The 16,401-nt window shown below is 37.2% G+C and overlaps 1 protein-coding gene across 1 annotated transcript in view; it reads left to right on the top strand.

The window, feature by feature from the left end:
• Positions 1-16,401, top strand: part of NFS1 (NFS1 cysteine desulfurase) — a 177,052-nt gene that overhangs the window by 13,254 nt on the left and 147,397 nt on the right. The window contains exons 4-6 of the mRNA XM_053695861.1: positions 1,683-1,766; positions 7,703-7,855; positions 8,276-8,369. Of these exons, the coding sequence (XP_053551836.1) occupies positions 1,683-1,766; positions 7,703-7,855; positions 8,276-8,369 (331 nt within the window). The remainder of the gene's footprint in view (positions 1-1,682; positions 1,767-7,702; positions 7,856-8,275; positions 8,370-16,401) is intronic.

The following is a 16,401-nucleotide window of genomic DNA, read 5'->3' as shown; positions in this document are numbered from 1 at the left end:
TTGACGTAAGGGGATCTGCGGTATGGAAAAGTCACGGCTGAAAAGTGAGCGTTAGACCCTTTAATCACTGACTCCAAATACCAGCGGGCGGCCAAAACCAGCGCTAGGAGCCTCTAACGCTGGTTTTCACGGCTAACGCCAAACTCCAAATCTAGGCCATATAGAGCAACACAGGAATTTATCCCTTTATGTAACAATCTCAATAACAAAGGTGTGTAGGCTTTTGTAATTTGCCCAGCAAAACTTAAAGTTCATCTTCCAGATGGCCCTAGAATTTGTAATAATAGTTAGGACTGAAAAATCACTGCTTTAGTTATTAAAATATTTTTTTTATTTAGCTTTATGTATTTTATGTAATTTGATGAGCACCGGAGAAAAGGGAGGGTTCTCTCTTACATTAGTTTGTCAATAAGAATGGACAACACTTTCACTTATTACTGAGTACTTAGCACAACTATCCTCCCCTACTAGGTTAGCAATGAGATGGGATAACACTCCCTTACTGTTAAGAATTTAGCATATTTACTTTTTTTTTTTTTTTTTTTTTTTTTTTTACTTTTTTTTACTTTTACATTAGTTTGTCAATGAGAATGGACAACACTCGTGTTACTGGGTACTTAGCACAATTATCACTTTTTTTTATTCTTGAAAAAAATGAACTTGAGGAAATTTACAAAGACATTGTTAAAGTACTACTTGGGAGAGGCAGTGAACTGCTGATCGCTTTGTGGGAGTTTATAGGGACAGTAGTCAAAATTAAACTTGATGATTCAGGTAGGGCATACAATTTTAAATAACTTTCCAATTTACTTTTATCATCAAATTTGATTTGCTTTCTTGGTATTCTTTGTGGAAAGCTAAACCTAGGTAGGCTCAAACTGATTTCTAAACTGTTAAGAACCACCTCTTATCCCAGTGCACATTTACAGTTTTTCACATTTAGACACTGTTATTTTGTGTGTGTCACTCATATAGATAATATTGTGCACACTCCCGTGGAGTTATTTAAGAGTCAGCCCTGATTGGCTAAAATGCATGTCTGTCAAAAGCACTGATATAAGGGGGAATTCTGTAGAGGCTTAGAAACAAGGTAATCAGAGAGGTAAAAAGTGTATTAATATAACAGTGTTGGTTATGCAAAACTGGGGAATGGGTAATAAAGGGATTATCTATCTTTTTAAACAATAACAATTCTGGAGTAGACTGTCCCTTTTACATAGACTAACGAATTAGAGCATGCAATTCTTGCACTATAATTCCCATTTAAATTTTGTGAGGGTGAACAAATGCTACAATTGAAACTATTTAGCAAACAATGACCCCTATTCTGTTTATCTTATATGCTTTTGAAAATAAATAAACAAACAAAAATTCACATTCAGTGTGTTTGTAACTTGCAGAAAGATTTTTTTTAACTGAGTGAGTTAAAAAGTTTAAAAACTGCTTCAGCACAGGTGTATGATGTGGCTTAGCAGAGAAAGGGTTAATATAAATAGCAAGGACTCTGATGCTAGTGGAGTCAGTTCCTAAAAATTATAAATAAGCATGAAACTAATAATAAGATACAATATTATCTTCCTTTTTCCCTATGTTATAGAGTATCTTCATTGATGGGTAAATGTATTCTTTAAAAAAGGTGTTCTCTGTTCTTTTTTTTTTTTTTTCTCTTCTTCTAAATACAGCAAGTCGCTTCACTGGTAGGGGCAGATCCCAGGGAGATCATCTTCACTAGTGGTGCCACAGAATCCAACAACCTTGCACTGAAGGTAAACAGTCTTTATATGTAAATTTAATCTTACAATGGGTAATCCAAACTGTGTCTCAAGCGTTCACAAGCTGACACAATATCCACCCCTATTTACACCGTCCGTGCTCATCATTTCCAGTCTGGCTGGGCCAATGTAGTGTCACCACATCACTGTTAGTATGTATGTGTGGTATATGTGTGTGTGTGTGTGTGTGTGTGTATATATGTATATATATATATATATATATATATATGTGTGTGTATAAATAAATATTGGTATAACAGGTAAAAGGGACAATATACAAGCAGCTGCTAAGAGTTTTAAGAATTCATTGTATTCCAAGCACCCTTTTTTTCTGCTGCTGTCAGTACACTGCTTGTCCAACACAGTACGATGTTAACACATTTAATATATACAAAAAGTTTCACTGTATACCAAGGGGCTTGCGAATCAAAAAGTTCCCCTCATTTGAGGTTACTGACATAGAATTCATTAAGAAATGGAATGAGTTATTAACCCAATGTTTCCTTGCCCTCATGGATTTTCTAATAGAGTATAAGAAACAACAAAGGGCCAATTTGATTACAGATATAAAGAAAATACAGGACTTTATACGTCCTTTATCTGGTAAACCTGAATTTAAGGGCTATGAAGACAAAATCAGAAAGGTGATGGAGGAATTTAGAGAGAATCTATGGTATTTTAAAAAAATCTAGGGACAAAGAAGATTATGAGAAAGTCAATGTATATAGATGGGCACATACAGGAGGGAGAAAGAGATATAGGGGCAACACAAGTCGACAGGGCACAAAAAAAGTTAGGTTCAATGAAACTGACACAGAGTACGATTATGACTTCAGATTTTGAAAACGGCACAGAAGAAACAAATATTACAACTACCTTTGTATTACAACCTACAGGGGTCAGGGAATAAATTGCCACAAACACCTCCCAGGTTCCAAAAAACCCGAAGGGTATACTGCAGGCAAAAACGAAAGAAAAATACACAGGGTACGGCGGGTAGGTAAACATAGGAGCAGGCAGAGGGCAATATGTGGAACAGCAGGGGAAACAACATCGTTATCCCCAGAGACAGGAGAACCCAGAGTCGAAAATATGTTCTAGCATCTATTAGGATCTAATAATGTGATCAATTTGTCATCAGTAAAACTACCATTCAGATAAAAATTCTGTCATTAGGACTTAATTTTGCCCCTTCCTCACATTTTGACTTATTTCAGACTATTGTAGATATAAACAAATTTGTGAGATCACTAACTCTCAAAAAACATTTTTTTGTTTTGTCGGGGACAGTTAAAGGTCTAAATGATTCTTCAATGAGTACTGAAATGGTAGAGGAGAGTACAAATGCTACTGTGATCAATACAAATACTTTTTCTTTTGTGGATATATGTGCAGAGTTCGATCTGACACATTTACAGAGGGAAATAGGAGATGAAACCCAAAAAATAGGACACACAGAATTACCATTAAAAAAAATTCAAGAGTAAATCCACATTTTATCCCATACAGACTAGAAGTAATAGTGTAGAGGTATTCCATAGTACCATTGAGAAAGAATTGGTTGATTTACACAAAAAGGTTATGGGCAAACATGATACATTCAAATATGATCATTTGAGTAAACAAGAAAGGGTTGCTCTAAAACAATTGAAAACTAACCAGACGATTGTGATACGGAATTCTGACAAGGGGGGCAATGTGGTCGTCCTTAACAAGGACGACTACATGAAAGAAGCGTATAGGCAATTGCATGATAAAGCGGTGTATGAGAAATTACCAATTAATCCAACTTTTAAGTAAAGAAAAATTCTACATGATCTTCTGGATTGGGCGGTAATGATCGGTGTAATAACCAAAATCAATTTTGATTATTTGCTGGTGGAGCATCCAATTGTACCGATTTTTCATTACTTCCCCTCCGGGCCGCCCGATTGTGGCAGGCATTGGCTCATTAAATGAGCCACTCTGTGCCATGATAGACACTTTTTTTTACAATCCATTGTCTTGGGTTTAAATAGAACAGGTGAAGTGGTCAGATGAGTGTTGTATAGTCACCATTGATGTGGTGTCCCTGTATACCTCAATTACCCATGACAAGGGTATTTTGGCAATACAATCATACTTGGAGATGTATACTGATTATGATAAGAATCACAAGGAATTTATTTTGAAATCTATTGAATTCTTACTAACCCACAACGTTTTCTTGTTTGAGAAAGGTTATCGCCCACATATGCCAACCTTTATCTTGGTTGGTGGGAGCTGTCCTGGGTCTTTGGTGATGATAACCCCTTCAGGGAAAACATTTTACATTGTGGTCGATATATTGATGACCTGGTTTATATATTCACGGGGGGAAGATTTGATAATCGATAATTTTTTTCGATTATCTATCCCAGAATCAACAAAACTTGAATTTCACTATGGAAAAAAGCAGAGTGTGTGTGCCCTTCCTTGACATGCTATTAAAGCCCAATACAACAAGTCAAAGGATAGAAGTAGAATTGTACAGGAAGGAGAGTGCAGGTAATACCCTCAAGGCTAATTCCAGTCATCCTAAACATGTAATTAAGGCCATTCCAAAAGGCCAATACATGAGGACGAAACGGAATTGCAGCACAACAGATGCTTATGAGACACATTCCAAGAAAACCACAGAGCGTTTCTTGGAAAGAGGGTATAACCTGCAATGTTTAAATCAGGCCAAAGAACAGGTTGACTCAATAAAAAGAGAAGATATGATGACACAGAAAATTAGAGTTAGGGACAATTTTCATCATAAGCCTGTATTTATTACGGCCTACAGTAAAGAACACAGTGAAATCTGTGGCATTAAAAGATCTCTCCCTATTCTAAGAGTGGATGAAACTTTGGATAAAATAGTGGAGAGAGGTTGCAAATTTGTAACCAGAAAGTCAAGGACTCTGTCAAGTATCCTCTCTCCTTCTTTGTTACCCATGAAAAATTCTGATAATTGGTTAACACCGAAGAAGGGCTTTTTAAGTGTGGCAGTAGATGTATATCCTGCACACATGACATTCTGGGGGATACCTTTAAGTCCACGAATGACGAGAATTTTTTTAAAAATAAAGACTACATTAATTGCAACACTCCTTATGTAATATATTTACTTACATGTAAACTTTGCAATATGAAGTATGTCGGTCAGGCGATAAGGCCCCTCAAAAAGAGATTTCTTGAACACCTTAGATCTATAGGGAATAAAAAATCAGATACCCCTGTTGCATTACATTTTCGGAATATGCACAATGGAGACAGTAAGTCACTGTCTTTTTCAGGGCATACAACATGTTAAGAGACACATAAGGGGAGGCAACAGAATTAAACTTCTGTGATAAAAAGAAGTGTACTGGATTTTTCAATTAAACACAAGGGTTCCTAGATGCATGAATTCAGATTGGGATATCAAGCTATATGTGGATTGATGTAGTTAAATTCATGTATATCATATATTTTGCATTCTGTGTATTTTTCATTCTCTCCTTTTGTGTCTGTTATTTGTGTATGACTAGCCCAGGTTATTTAGTTTAATAACTCCATTCAAGTTTATAGTAAGTTGACACCTATGAAGTAATACAATTGAGGATATGGAGATTATACTGAATAAATAACAAATAATATTTTGGCTATTTCCAGTATAATACATACAAACATTTAAAAATAATCAAAACTATATACACACACACTTGTGGATATGTCTTTAAGATCCTTCATGGATCTTGTTATTTTATATGTACAGTCTATAAGAATAAGAAACCAAGTAAGATCACACAAAAAAGATAGTGTGACATAAGGTAACCCTTTCATTTATATATATATATATTTATATATATTTATATATTATATATTATATATATTTATATATATATATATATAAATTTCAAAAACAGGAGCGCACTCGCCGGGTCTTAAGCAAATAACATTTATTTAATCAGTGACGTTTCGGGGTGGCTAACCCCGTCCTCAGACCAATGGTCTGAGGACGGGGTTAGCCACCCCGAAACGTCACTGATTAAATAAATGTTATTTGCTTAAGACCCGGCGAGTGCGCTCCTGTTTTTGAAATTTGCATGTTATTGAATTGAATGCACCCCGGGCAACAACGCTTAAATGTGTGTGCAGTGCCCTATGGACATTGAATATATATATATATATATATATATATATATATATATATATATATATATATATATATATATATATATATATATATATATATATATATATATATATATATATATATATAATGTGCTTATTAAAGCCCCATATGCATTTAGTGATAATAATGTTACATCTTATAAGAGTAAAATTGAGTTAGACTTTAAGAATGTGTGATATCCAAATATGTTGAATTCCACGTAACAGATAGGGCTGTGATTACACCCTTTATTAATGGTGTGTGTCAGGGGGAAATGAAGGGTCATTGACAAAGTGAATAACTAGAGAAGCGCGTTTGACCTGTATTCCTTGACGGAAATATTTTCCTTATATGTGTATCAAGAATAAAGAGCTTTTTTAAGGCATCCTGTGGCGTTTGTCCTCTCACCCAGACCTATTTTGCTGTGTGCGAGGATATGGTTGAAGTTGCTTGTCCACCACGCCAGCTCCACTTAGAATTCAGGTTCTTTTAGCTTGCTGTGCCGTTCACAGTGGGGAAATATTCAAGTTTGATCCTGTCAATAGACAGACCAGATCCAAAATACTAGGAAATTCTCCTATAAACAAGGGAAAGCAACAACCCCAAGACATATGTTTCTGACTCTCTGGGCCTCATCAGTGAGGTGCAGTTGCATCCATCTAGGGCATTTGAGCGAGGAGTCTGTGCCTGTTTTCGCCTCCTTACTTTTAGGGAGAACCCAAAGTCATTTGCATAAAATAAAGATAATAGAGAGACGCACTCAAGTGAGAAAAATAGCTTGAAAAACTTTTTGCTTGTCCACACAGATTAAACCCTTATTTTTCCTTGTAAATATGGCCAGCCGGTCAGCCAGCAGAAAATATAAAGACTGTTAGTAACCAACACAGAGGAAAATTAGGAATAAATTGACCAAAACAAGATGGAAATTATGGTAACCCAAGAGTTAGATATGGAGGTTAAATTAGAGGAAACTCAACACAAAATAAAAGAAAGATACAGTCAACTAGAGCACTGGTTTTCAAACCTGTCCTCAGGCCTCCATAATAGGCCACATTTTGAGGATATATGAAATGGAGCACATGTGAAATAATCAGCTGAAAACCTGGCCTGTTGGGGGTACTTGAGCACCACAGTTGAAAAACAATGGGTTAGGCCTCTGGTTTTGAAACCTGTCCTCATCCTCAAAATATGGCCTGTTAGGGAGGCCTATCTGAACTGGAGCACATGTGAAATAATCAGCTGATTAGTAACCATGGTTAGTTTACCTGCTCTCATCCAAGGTAATACTGAAAACCTGGCCTGTTGGGGAGGCCTGAGGACAGTTTTGAAAACCAGTGAACTAGAGCAATGCTGTTAGGTACAGGAGACCTCCATTTTTCTGTCAATGCTCATGTGTAGAGTGACCAGCAACATTCCACATGGCACCATTGGTCCTTTGAGATCCCCTCTGTGTATGTTTACATTGCTTAAACATGAGCCCATACCTATGTACCTATGAATGACATTGGTGTTTTTTTAGTTGACTGTCTTTAAAATGCTTTTATTTTTTTTCCAGATTTGCATATAAAACAGCAATGTAAACATAACGAAGCATATTGCTTGCTATTGTTGTTTATACATATTGTTTAATGTCATTTTAATTGCCGATGTATTGCACAAATGTATAAAAACATTTAAGCAGATGTGCTAATCGTTAGTTTACCATAGATTTCTGTAAAGGAGCTATCGCAAACTAATTTTAGTATTTTTATTTTTCTCTTTTGGCTTGAAGGGAGTTGCCAGATTCTACAAGTCACGGAAGAAACACATCATCACTACACAGACTGAACATAAGTGTGTCTTGGATTCCTGCCGGTCCTTAGAAGGAGAAGGATTTGAGGTTACCTATCTTCCTGTGCAGAAGAATGGGCTGGTGGATTTAGAGGTGAGACACTATGGGTCAGATATAATCCTATTACCCTACACCCCATGGACAGTAAACCTGTAACATTTTTATCATGCATATGAAAGAAAACTATTTATGTTAGTTTGTTTTTTTTCATTAAAAAAATAAGCTGAAGTTTATTATTTTGACGCTAACAGGATGTGAATGTCTCTATACTACTGGTTATTAAGGACTGACTGATAAGCAGAACTCCCACTGCTTTATTGGTGAGCAGTGACACACCTCACAAGCTTAAATCATTTTTATCTCAACCTGTTATATTTTAAAATGCCCTCTTAAAGGTGCAAAAAAACTAGCAAATGAAGAAAAGTGACTTGTGTTCCTTTTTAAGCTTACATAAACATAGTATACATATGGTTTTTAGTTGCCTAACTGAGAATATGGTTTTCTGTGTTGTAGGTTCTTGAAAAAGCCATACGCCCAGACACGAGCCTGGTCTCTGTGATGGCCGTGAACAACGAAATTGGAGTTTGTCAGCCCATAGAAGATATAGGTGATAATGCTTTTCTTTTTTGTGTCTGCCTATATATCTTTCCTTGTGAGGATGTGTATTTGCAATGAAAAGTGCAAAGTTTAGTTAAAGAGACATTTAAACTAATATTTTATTCATGCATTAGAAACTATTTGTTGCGTCGCAACAGATCTGCATAAAAATTATTTTTAAAAAAAATTATTAAAACCTATCCCCGGGACAAACCCCTTGAAAAAGCCTCTTAAATGTTGTTTTACTTTCTTTACTGTGCCCATTTAGGGACAGATATGTGAGCTCCTGTGCATATAAACCAATCACTGTGCTTAATGTAGGAGTGTCAGTTCTGCATTCTACAGAATTCACTACATCCTCTGGAGGGAGTTTATACACTAGAAATTAAAGATTTAAAGGGACATGAAACCCAAAAAATTTATTTCAAATAGAGCATATACTTTTAAACAACTTTCCAATTTACTTTTATCAAATTTGCTTTACTGTCTCTGTATCTTACATTGAAGGAGCAGCAATGCACTACTGGGAGCTAGCTGAAAATATTGGGTGAACCAATCACAAGAGGTATATATGTGTGTATATATATATATATATATATATATATATATATATATATATATATATATATATATATATATATATATATATATATAAAATGTAGCCATCAATCAGCAGCTAACTCTCAGTAGTGCAGTGCTTCTCCTGAGCCTCAACAATTTAAATAATAGACTGTCCAAGCTGTGCGGTCATAGAGTATTTTGTATAGGGATAAATTAATGATACCTGGAGTTTAAGATCATGTGCATGCTTGGACATTCCTGCCACAAACACCAGCCGGTCACCTTCATTTGGTTAGTACCTGCGATCCAAAGCTCCACCAAGGTTTACGCTGATGTTCCACCACCTTTTGGCAATGCATGATCCTCTTCAAAGTTGGAGCGTGACCACTCGTCAAACTTCCATCACTGCTTGCTGCAACGTGGTACAGGAGCCTGCCATAGGCGTTCCGTGTTATGTGCACAACTCAAGGGTCCTAAAACCGTACTGCAGAAAATCCCCCCAACGGCTTTACTCTCTCTCTCAAAGATATTAAGTGGACAGCTTACCAGGGTGCTCAGACCGACAGAGAGAGCAAATATGGCCAATACTCCATTTCCAACGATAAAACATATAATGTATTGATCACATGGAAAATAATAAAAGTTACAACTGGCCTAAATGCATTTAATAAGTTTCGGCTGTATGGTCTTATTCATTAGATGCTGCAAAATCATTTGATACTTGATCACTTTTGTTAAGATGGTATTACTTCAATTAATGAAATATAGTAAGTATAACGTTTCCTACCTGTTTCTATCAAAATATTCATAACAATGTTTGCTCAGATTTGCAAGATCATTAGGATGCATTTTCTGGCAGCAGATTATGATCTATGTGAATTGGTCGCACAGGGTTGCAGATTTTCATATAGGAAGGGCTTGATTTTGGGAAACATAGTTTCTCCTAGTAAACTGAGGAGCTCTCAACAAAGTGAAAAATCATAGTTATTTTTTAGGGGAATGTATAATGCAATAATGGTTCTTGTAAAGCATATACTTATGTAGATTTGGGTAAACATTTTGAGTTGTAACAGGGCAAAGATTTAAGGTCAGATCATGTGTCATCTGTCACACAATGCATGCTATCTACCTAGCCTGGTGCTCCCTGTGCCATAAGCAATATATAGGTTGTACGTCCAGTGAAGTTTAGGAGAGGATTAGAGAACACCTCTTGGACATTAAAAGATCGGATCCATCCTCTAAAGTGGCCAAACACTTTATAGAAGAACATGAATGATTCTCAAGTAAACACTTTTAAATGGAAAGTGATTGAGAATATTAGGACACATCCTAGAGAGGGAGACAAAATCAGATTATTGTTCGAATAAGAGGTGTTTTGGATATATTTAAGCATGGCACTAGGTGGCTTCAACTCAATATCATTTGATACATTTTTTGGAGTAACTTTCAGAAGAATCAATAGGGTATGTTAATGCATATTCAATAAAGCCATTTAACCTGGACGCTTAAGATTAGAGATTTTGAATGAAATTGGTACAATTTCCCCATAAAGTATAGTAGTTCATATAATCATTGCATTAAAAAATAAAGAGAAGGGAAATGAATGTGTAGCATGGCAATTATGAATTGGTTTAATGGGTGATATGAGATTAGACACTAATATAAGACTGAGGAAGGGATCTCATAGCTTATATACATGTGACAGTGATAGATATTTTAATAGAAACAGGTTGGAAAAGCTATACCTATTTAATTGAAGTAATACTACCTTAACAGAAGTAGTGACATATCACATGATTTTGTAGCCAACCAATGAATAACTGGCAGGGGATTTAAATGTTTTTAGACTGAGTAATAATGGTTGCATCTATGAATAAGGCCATACAGCCAAAACGTGTTACATGCGTTTTTAGTTCGGTTGTTGTAACTTTTTATTATTTTATATGTGATCAATAAAGTATATATTTCTTTCCTAAGACATGGCGAGTCCACAACGTCATTCCAATTACTAGTGGGATATTCACTCCTGGCCAGCAGGAGGAGGCAAAGAGCACCACAGCAAAGCTGTTAAGTGTCACTTCCCTTACCCATAACCCCCAGTCATTCTCTTTGCCTTCGTCAATGGAGGAGGTTAAGTTCGGTGTCTGAAGATATTGATTCCTTTTTTGGGTACTTTTCCCTGCAAGCAAGGATTTGGGTTTAGCTGTGTCCACGTCAATCTCTTGAGTAAGAGTAGTGGTGACTTTTAAGCAGTTAGGAAGTGGTGATGTGGTCCTTGCTTGGATTCCTAACACTTTTGCTGCCATAGCCTTAGAAAGCCAGAGTTGGTTACTCTGTTCTTTCTTTTTCTACAGGTCTCTGTGAGGAGTATGTCCTTTCACACATTGTAAGCTGTCGTCCTGCCTGACATCTGGATTGCAATTAAGTGCTCTTGTCTTCTAGGTTTTGGAGACATGCACTTGAAGAATGTTTAGCTGCAATGTTTATTTGGTACATTTTATATCCTTTATATAGGGTGCAGGCACTTTACAAATGTGATAAAGGAGACTATGGGGTTAATCTTTTTTTTATGGAAATAAAGTTTAGCCCTTATTTTTATTTTTAAATATGGGTTTGTTGGGGGACTTCCGGTGGGCGGGTTAGCCGGATGGCCGCAAGTATCTGAGGCTCTGTACCGCTGGGCCATTAAACAAGCTATAATTTTGTTTACTCTCACCATCCAGCCCCCCACGACTTGTGTCTTGCTGGGATACCATCTTGGAACATCGCTAGCTGACTCTCTTTGGTAGTGCCGGGCGCAATATCGGCTCGAGCCCTCAGAGGTACCGTGAATGTGAGACAGGCGGTCCGCCATTTTGGTGCATCAGAGTTATTGTTTACCTGAACTGACGGAGAAGGGTGACAGTACACAACGGACTTACCTGCACCGACCTACGGGACCCCTCGATCTCTCTCCTTCTACCCGCCGGCTCCTGTGTCTGAAGTGCTGAGAGCTTAAACAACGGCGGTGAGATCCAGGGGGGAGGCCCACGTGGGTAACTGAACTGCTGTTCCTCTCTGAGTGTTGCGGGTTGCAAGGAAAGTGTAGATTAACCCCTTAAAATAAAGAGCACACATAGTTTACACAGCTGGTGGACATTTTACTAAAGAGCTGTGTGACTTGGAACTTACAGTAAACACAGTGGGATAGAACCTCCTATAACTACCTGTGGCTATATGTGAGATAAGAGCCTTATATCATATTGCTCAGCTGCATTAACCTATGCTCAGTGTATATTGTTCTTAGAGAGCAAGTTTGAATTCAACAATTACGATACAGGGGAACATTATTTGGCCATATTAAATAACTTTCTTATTGTATATTCTTGCAAACTTATTTGTGGACCCTCTCCCAGTACCCTTATCAATTGATTTTACTTTCTTGCTGGACACTCTGATGAGAGTAGACGAATATTTCCACAGACTGTCTCCCCCTCAGAGTGACACCATGAGCCAAAAAAATAAGACTGCTGACAGGAATTGAATTGAATCCTGAGACCACTGTTAAAGGCAATGGGGACCAATCCCAACTTATGAAAGAATTGAAATCCTTTTTCCTGCATAAAATGGAAACTCTGCAAGCAGGCCTTGACACCTTGACCAGTGAGGTCAAGCAGTACTCCGCCCGCCTTTCGGATGCGGAAGGCCGCATCTCAGAGATAGAAGACAGACAGGTGAAATCCAGTAACTCCATTCAACAGATTCCTCGCCAGAACAAGATGTTACAAGAGCGAGTGGAGGATCTGGAGAACCGCAATCGCCGTAACAATCTACGGATAGTGGGACTGCCTGAGAGAGTCAAGGGAAAAGATCTTCTGGCCTTTACAGCTCTAATTCTTCCGAAGCTCCTGGGAATACCTCAGGATATTCTACCCTTGGATATAGAGAGGGCCCACTGGGTTGGTCCTGAACGGAACCTGGAGAATAGCAACATGAAGCCGAGGCAAAGGTAAGCGGAAGAGACAGGCCAGTTCTGAGCTGGTACACCCCAATAGATTTGCCAGATTAAGTGAAGATGTTGGGGATATCAGTTCAGGGGTGGCAGTGTAAGAGAGGGCTGTGTTGCCTAGTATAGTGAACAGTCCTTTAGCTGTGGAAGAGGAGCATACTATGGTGGGCAGTCCTTCAGTCATGGAAGAGGGGCATACAAGTCAGGGCCAGTGGCAGATGTTGGTGGTAGGAGACTCTATTATTAGGAAGGTTGATAGGGTAATTTGTCATCCAGATCCTTTACATAGAACAGTTTGCTGTCTTCCAGGGGCTCGTGTTAGGCATATTGTGGATCGTATTGATAGATTGTTAGAGGGATGTGGGTCTGATCCTGCAGTCATGGTGCATATTGGTACTAATGAAGGAATCGGTGGGAGATGGAGAGTCCTAAAAAATGAATATTTTCTGAGATATTACCAGTGCCGTGTGCTAATTCAGTAAGGCAGAAGGAGTTAAGGTCTGTTAATTCATTGCTAAAAACATGGTGTAAAAATGAGGGGTTTGACTTTTTAGAACACTGGGCTGATTTTTCACTAGGGTACAATTTGTACAGTAAGGATGGATTGCACCTGAATGACATGGGTGCAGGTGTGTTGGGGGAAAGGATGGTAGCACGTTTAGAGAACCTTTTAAACTAGGCAAAGGGGGGGAGGGTCAGTTAGAACAAAATAGAACAGAGAGATCAGTCTGTGAATATGACAATCCCTTAATATCTCAAGGAAGGGATGACTTAAGAAATGTCACATTAGAAAATATAGAGGAAAGCACACCAAGTAGCAGAAAGCACATGAAAATTAAATGTATGACAACAAATGCAAGAAGCATGACAGGTAAAATGGGGGAGCTGACGCTCTTAGTTGCAGAAGAGGACTATGACGTTATCAGTATAACTGAAACTTGGTGGGATGATTCACATGACTGGGCAGTTAACTTAGAGGGGTATACATTATTTAGGAGGGACAGGAATAATAAAAGGGGTGGAGGAATCTGCATGTATATTAAACCTAACCTTAACCCTACAATAAGGGAAGATATTTATGATACAAGTGACAATGTAGAGACCCTGTGGGTTGAAATAAAGAGTGGGGGGAAAAATCCTAAAAAAATATTACTAGGAACATGCTACAAGCCTCCCAACATTAGTGACCAGGAGGAAACTCAACTACTTATCCAAATAGGTAAGGCTGCTAATAACAGTGCTGTAATTATGGGAGATTTGAACTACCCTGATATAAACTGGGCCAATGAAACTAGTAATTCAGCTAAGGGGGATAGATTTTTAAATGTTCTCAGGGATAACTTCTTGTCACAATTAATAGAGGAGCCAACTAGGAGTAAAGCTATATTGGATTTAGTGCTATCAAACAATACAGATATAATATCAAACATAGAAGTTAAAGAACATTTGGGTAACAGTGATCATAACATGGTCACATTTGAAATCTATTTTTAGAGGCTTAACTAAGACTTTTAATTTCAAGAAAGCAAAATTCAACGATTTAAGGAAATCATTAAATAATATAAATTGGGACAATGTATTTTCTAATAAAAATACAGAGAATAAATGGATAATATTTAAAAATGTGTTAAATAAATATACATATCAACACATACAATATGGTTATAAAAATAAAAAAACAAAGCCGTTATGGCTAAATAAAAATGTGTTAAGAGAAATTAGGAAAAAACGTAGGGCATTTAAATTATAAAAAGAAAATAGTACAGACTAAGCATACAATATTTATAAGGAATGTAACAAAGCATGCAACAAAGCAATCAAATTAGCCAAAATTGAAAATGAAAAATTAATTGCCAAGGATTCTAAGTCTAACCCTAAAAGGTTCTTTAAGTACATAAATAGCAAAAAATCTAAGAAGGATAATATAGGTACATTAAAATGCGTGGAGGGTAGCATGATAAATAATGACAAGGAGAAGGCTGAGGTACTAAACCAGTTTTTTTCTTCAGTATACACAAGAGAGGAACCATTGAATCATACTTTGGAACAGAATAGAACATGCCAGTCCATACCACTAACTGGGTTTTGTTTAGAGGATATCAGGAAAAAACTGGAAAATATTAAGGTAAATAAAACTCCACGCCCAGATGGAATACACCCAAGGGTGTTAAGGGAACTTAGCACTGTTATAGACAAACCTTTACTCTTAATTTTTCAAGACTCATTATCCTCAGGCATGGTACCCCAGGATTGGCGTAAAGCTGATGTGGTGCCACTCTTCAAAAAGGGAAGCAGGGATGATCCAGGAAGCTATAGACCAGTTAGTCTGACATCAATAGTGGGGAAGATATTTGAAGGGATTATAAGGGATTATATTGATGAGCATATTCGTGTAAACAAGATTATGAGTTCTAATCAGCATGGCTTTAGGAGAAATAGATCATGTCAAACTAATCTAATTAGATTCTACGAGGAAGTAAGTAAAAATATAGATAAAGGGGAATCAGTTGATGTGATATACTTAGATTTTGCAAAGGTATTTGATACAGTGCCACATGAGAGATTAATGCACAAAATTAAGGGACTGGGAATAGCTGAAAATGTTAGCTCATGGATAAATAACTGGATAAAAGATAGGGAGCAACGAGAAGTAGTAAATGGATCATACTCAGTTGGACAAAGGTAATCAGTGGCGTCCCCCAGTGATCAGTACTGGGCCCTGTTCTTTTTAATATTTTTATAAATGACTTGGAGCAAGGATTAAATAGTGACATCTCTATTTTTGCAGATGATACTAAGTTAAGTAAGGTCATAAGGTCAGAGCAGGACGAACTCTCTTTACAAAGGGATTTGCTAAAATTAGAACTATGGGCAAGTTAATGGAAAATGAGATTTAATACGGAAAAATGCAAGGTTCTACATTTTGGAAGTAAAAATAAGCAGGCTACGTATTTTTTAAATGGGACAAGACTTAGCCAAACACAGGAGGAAAGGGATTTGGGAGTAGTAATAGATAACAAGCTAAAGATGGGTGCACAATGCAGGGCAGCGGCTTCAAAGGCTAATAAGATACTAGCATGTATTAAAAGAGGCATTGATTCAAGGGAGGAAAGCATATTTCTGTCATTATATAAAGCCCTGGTAAGACCTCACCTTGAGTTTGGAGTGCAGTTCTGGGGACCAATTGCTAAAAAAGATATTGCAGAACTAGAAAAAGTTCAGAGAAGGGCCACAAAGCTAATAAGGGGATTGGAGAAATTAACCTATGAGGAGAGGCTAGCCAAACTGGGTCTGTTTTCTTTAGAAAAAAGGCGCTTGAGAGGTGACATGATTACTTTATATAAATATATTCAAGGCCCATATACAGAGATGGCAGAAGCTCTGTTTATTCCAAGAAAATTGTTTCTGACAAGAGGTCATAATTTAAGGTTGGAGGAAAGGAGATTTAATCTCCTGCAACGGAAACGTTTTTTCACTGTAAGAGCAATAAAAT

Source organism: Bombina bombina, chromosome 1, assembly GCF_027579735.1.
Source record: "Bombina bombina isolate aBomBom1 chromosome 1, aBomBom1.pri, whole genome shotgun sequence".
In the NCBI taxonomy this organism is placed as follows: domain Eukaryota; kingdom Metazoa; phylum Chordata; class Amphibia; order Anura; family Bombinatoridae; genus Bombina; species Bombina bombina.
Note: the sequence above shows the minus strand (reverse complement) of the source record. Positions and strands in the feature narration are given on the sequence as shown.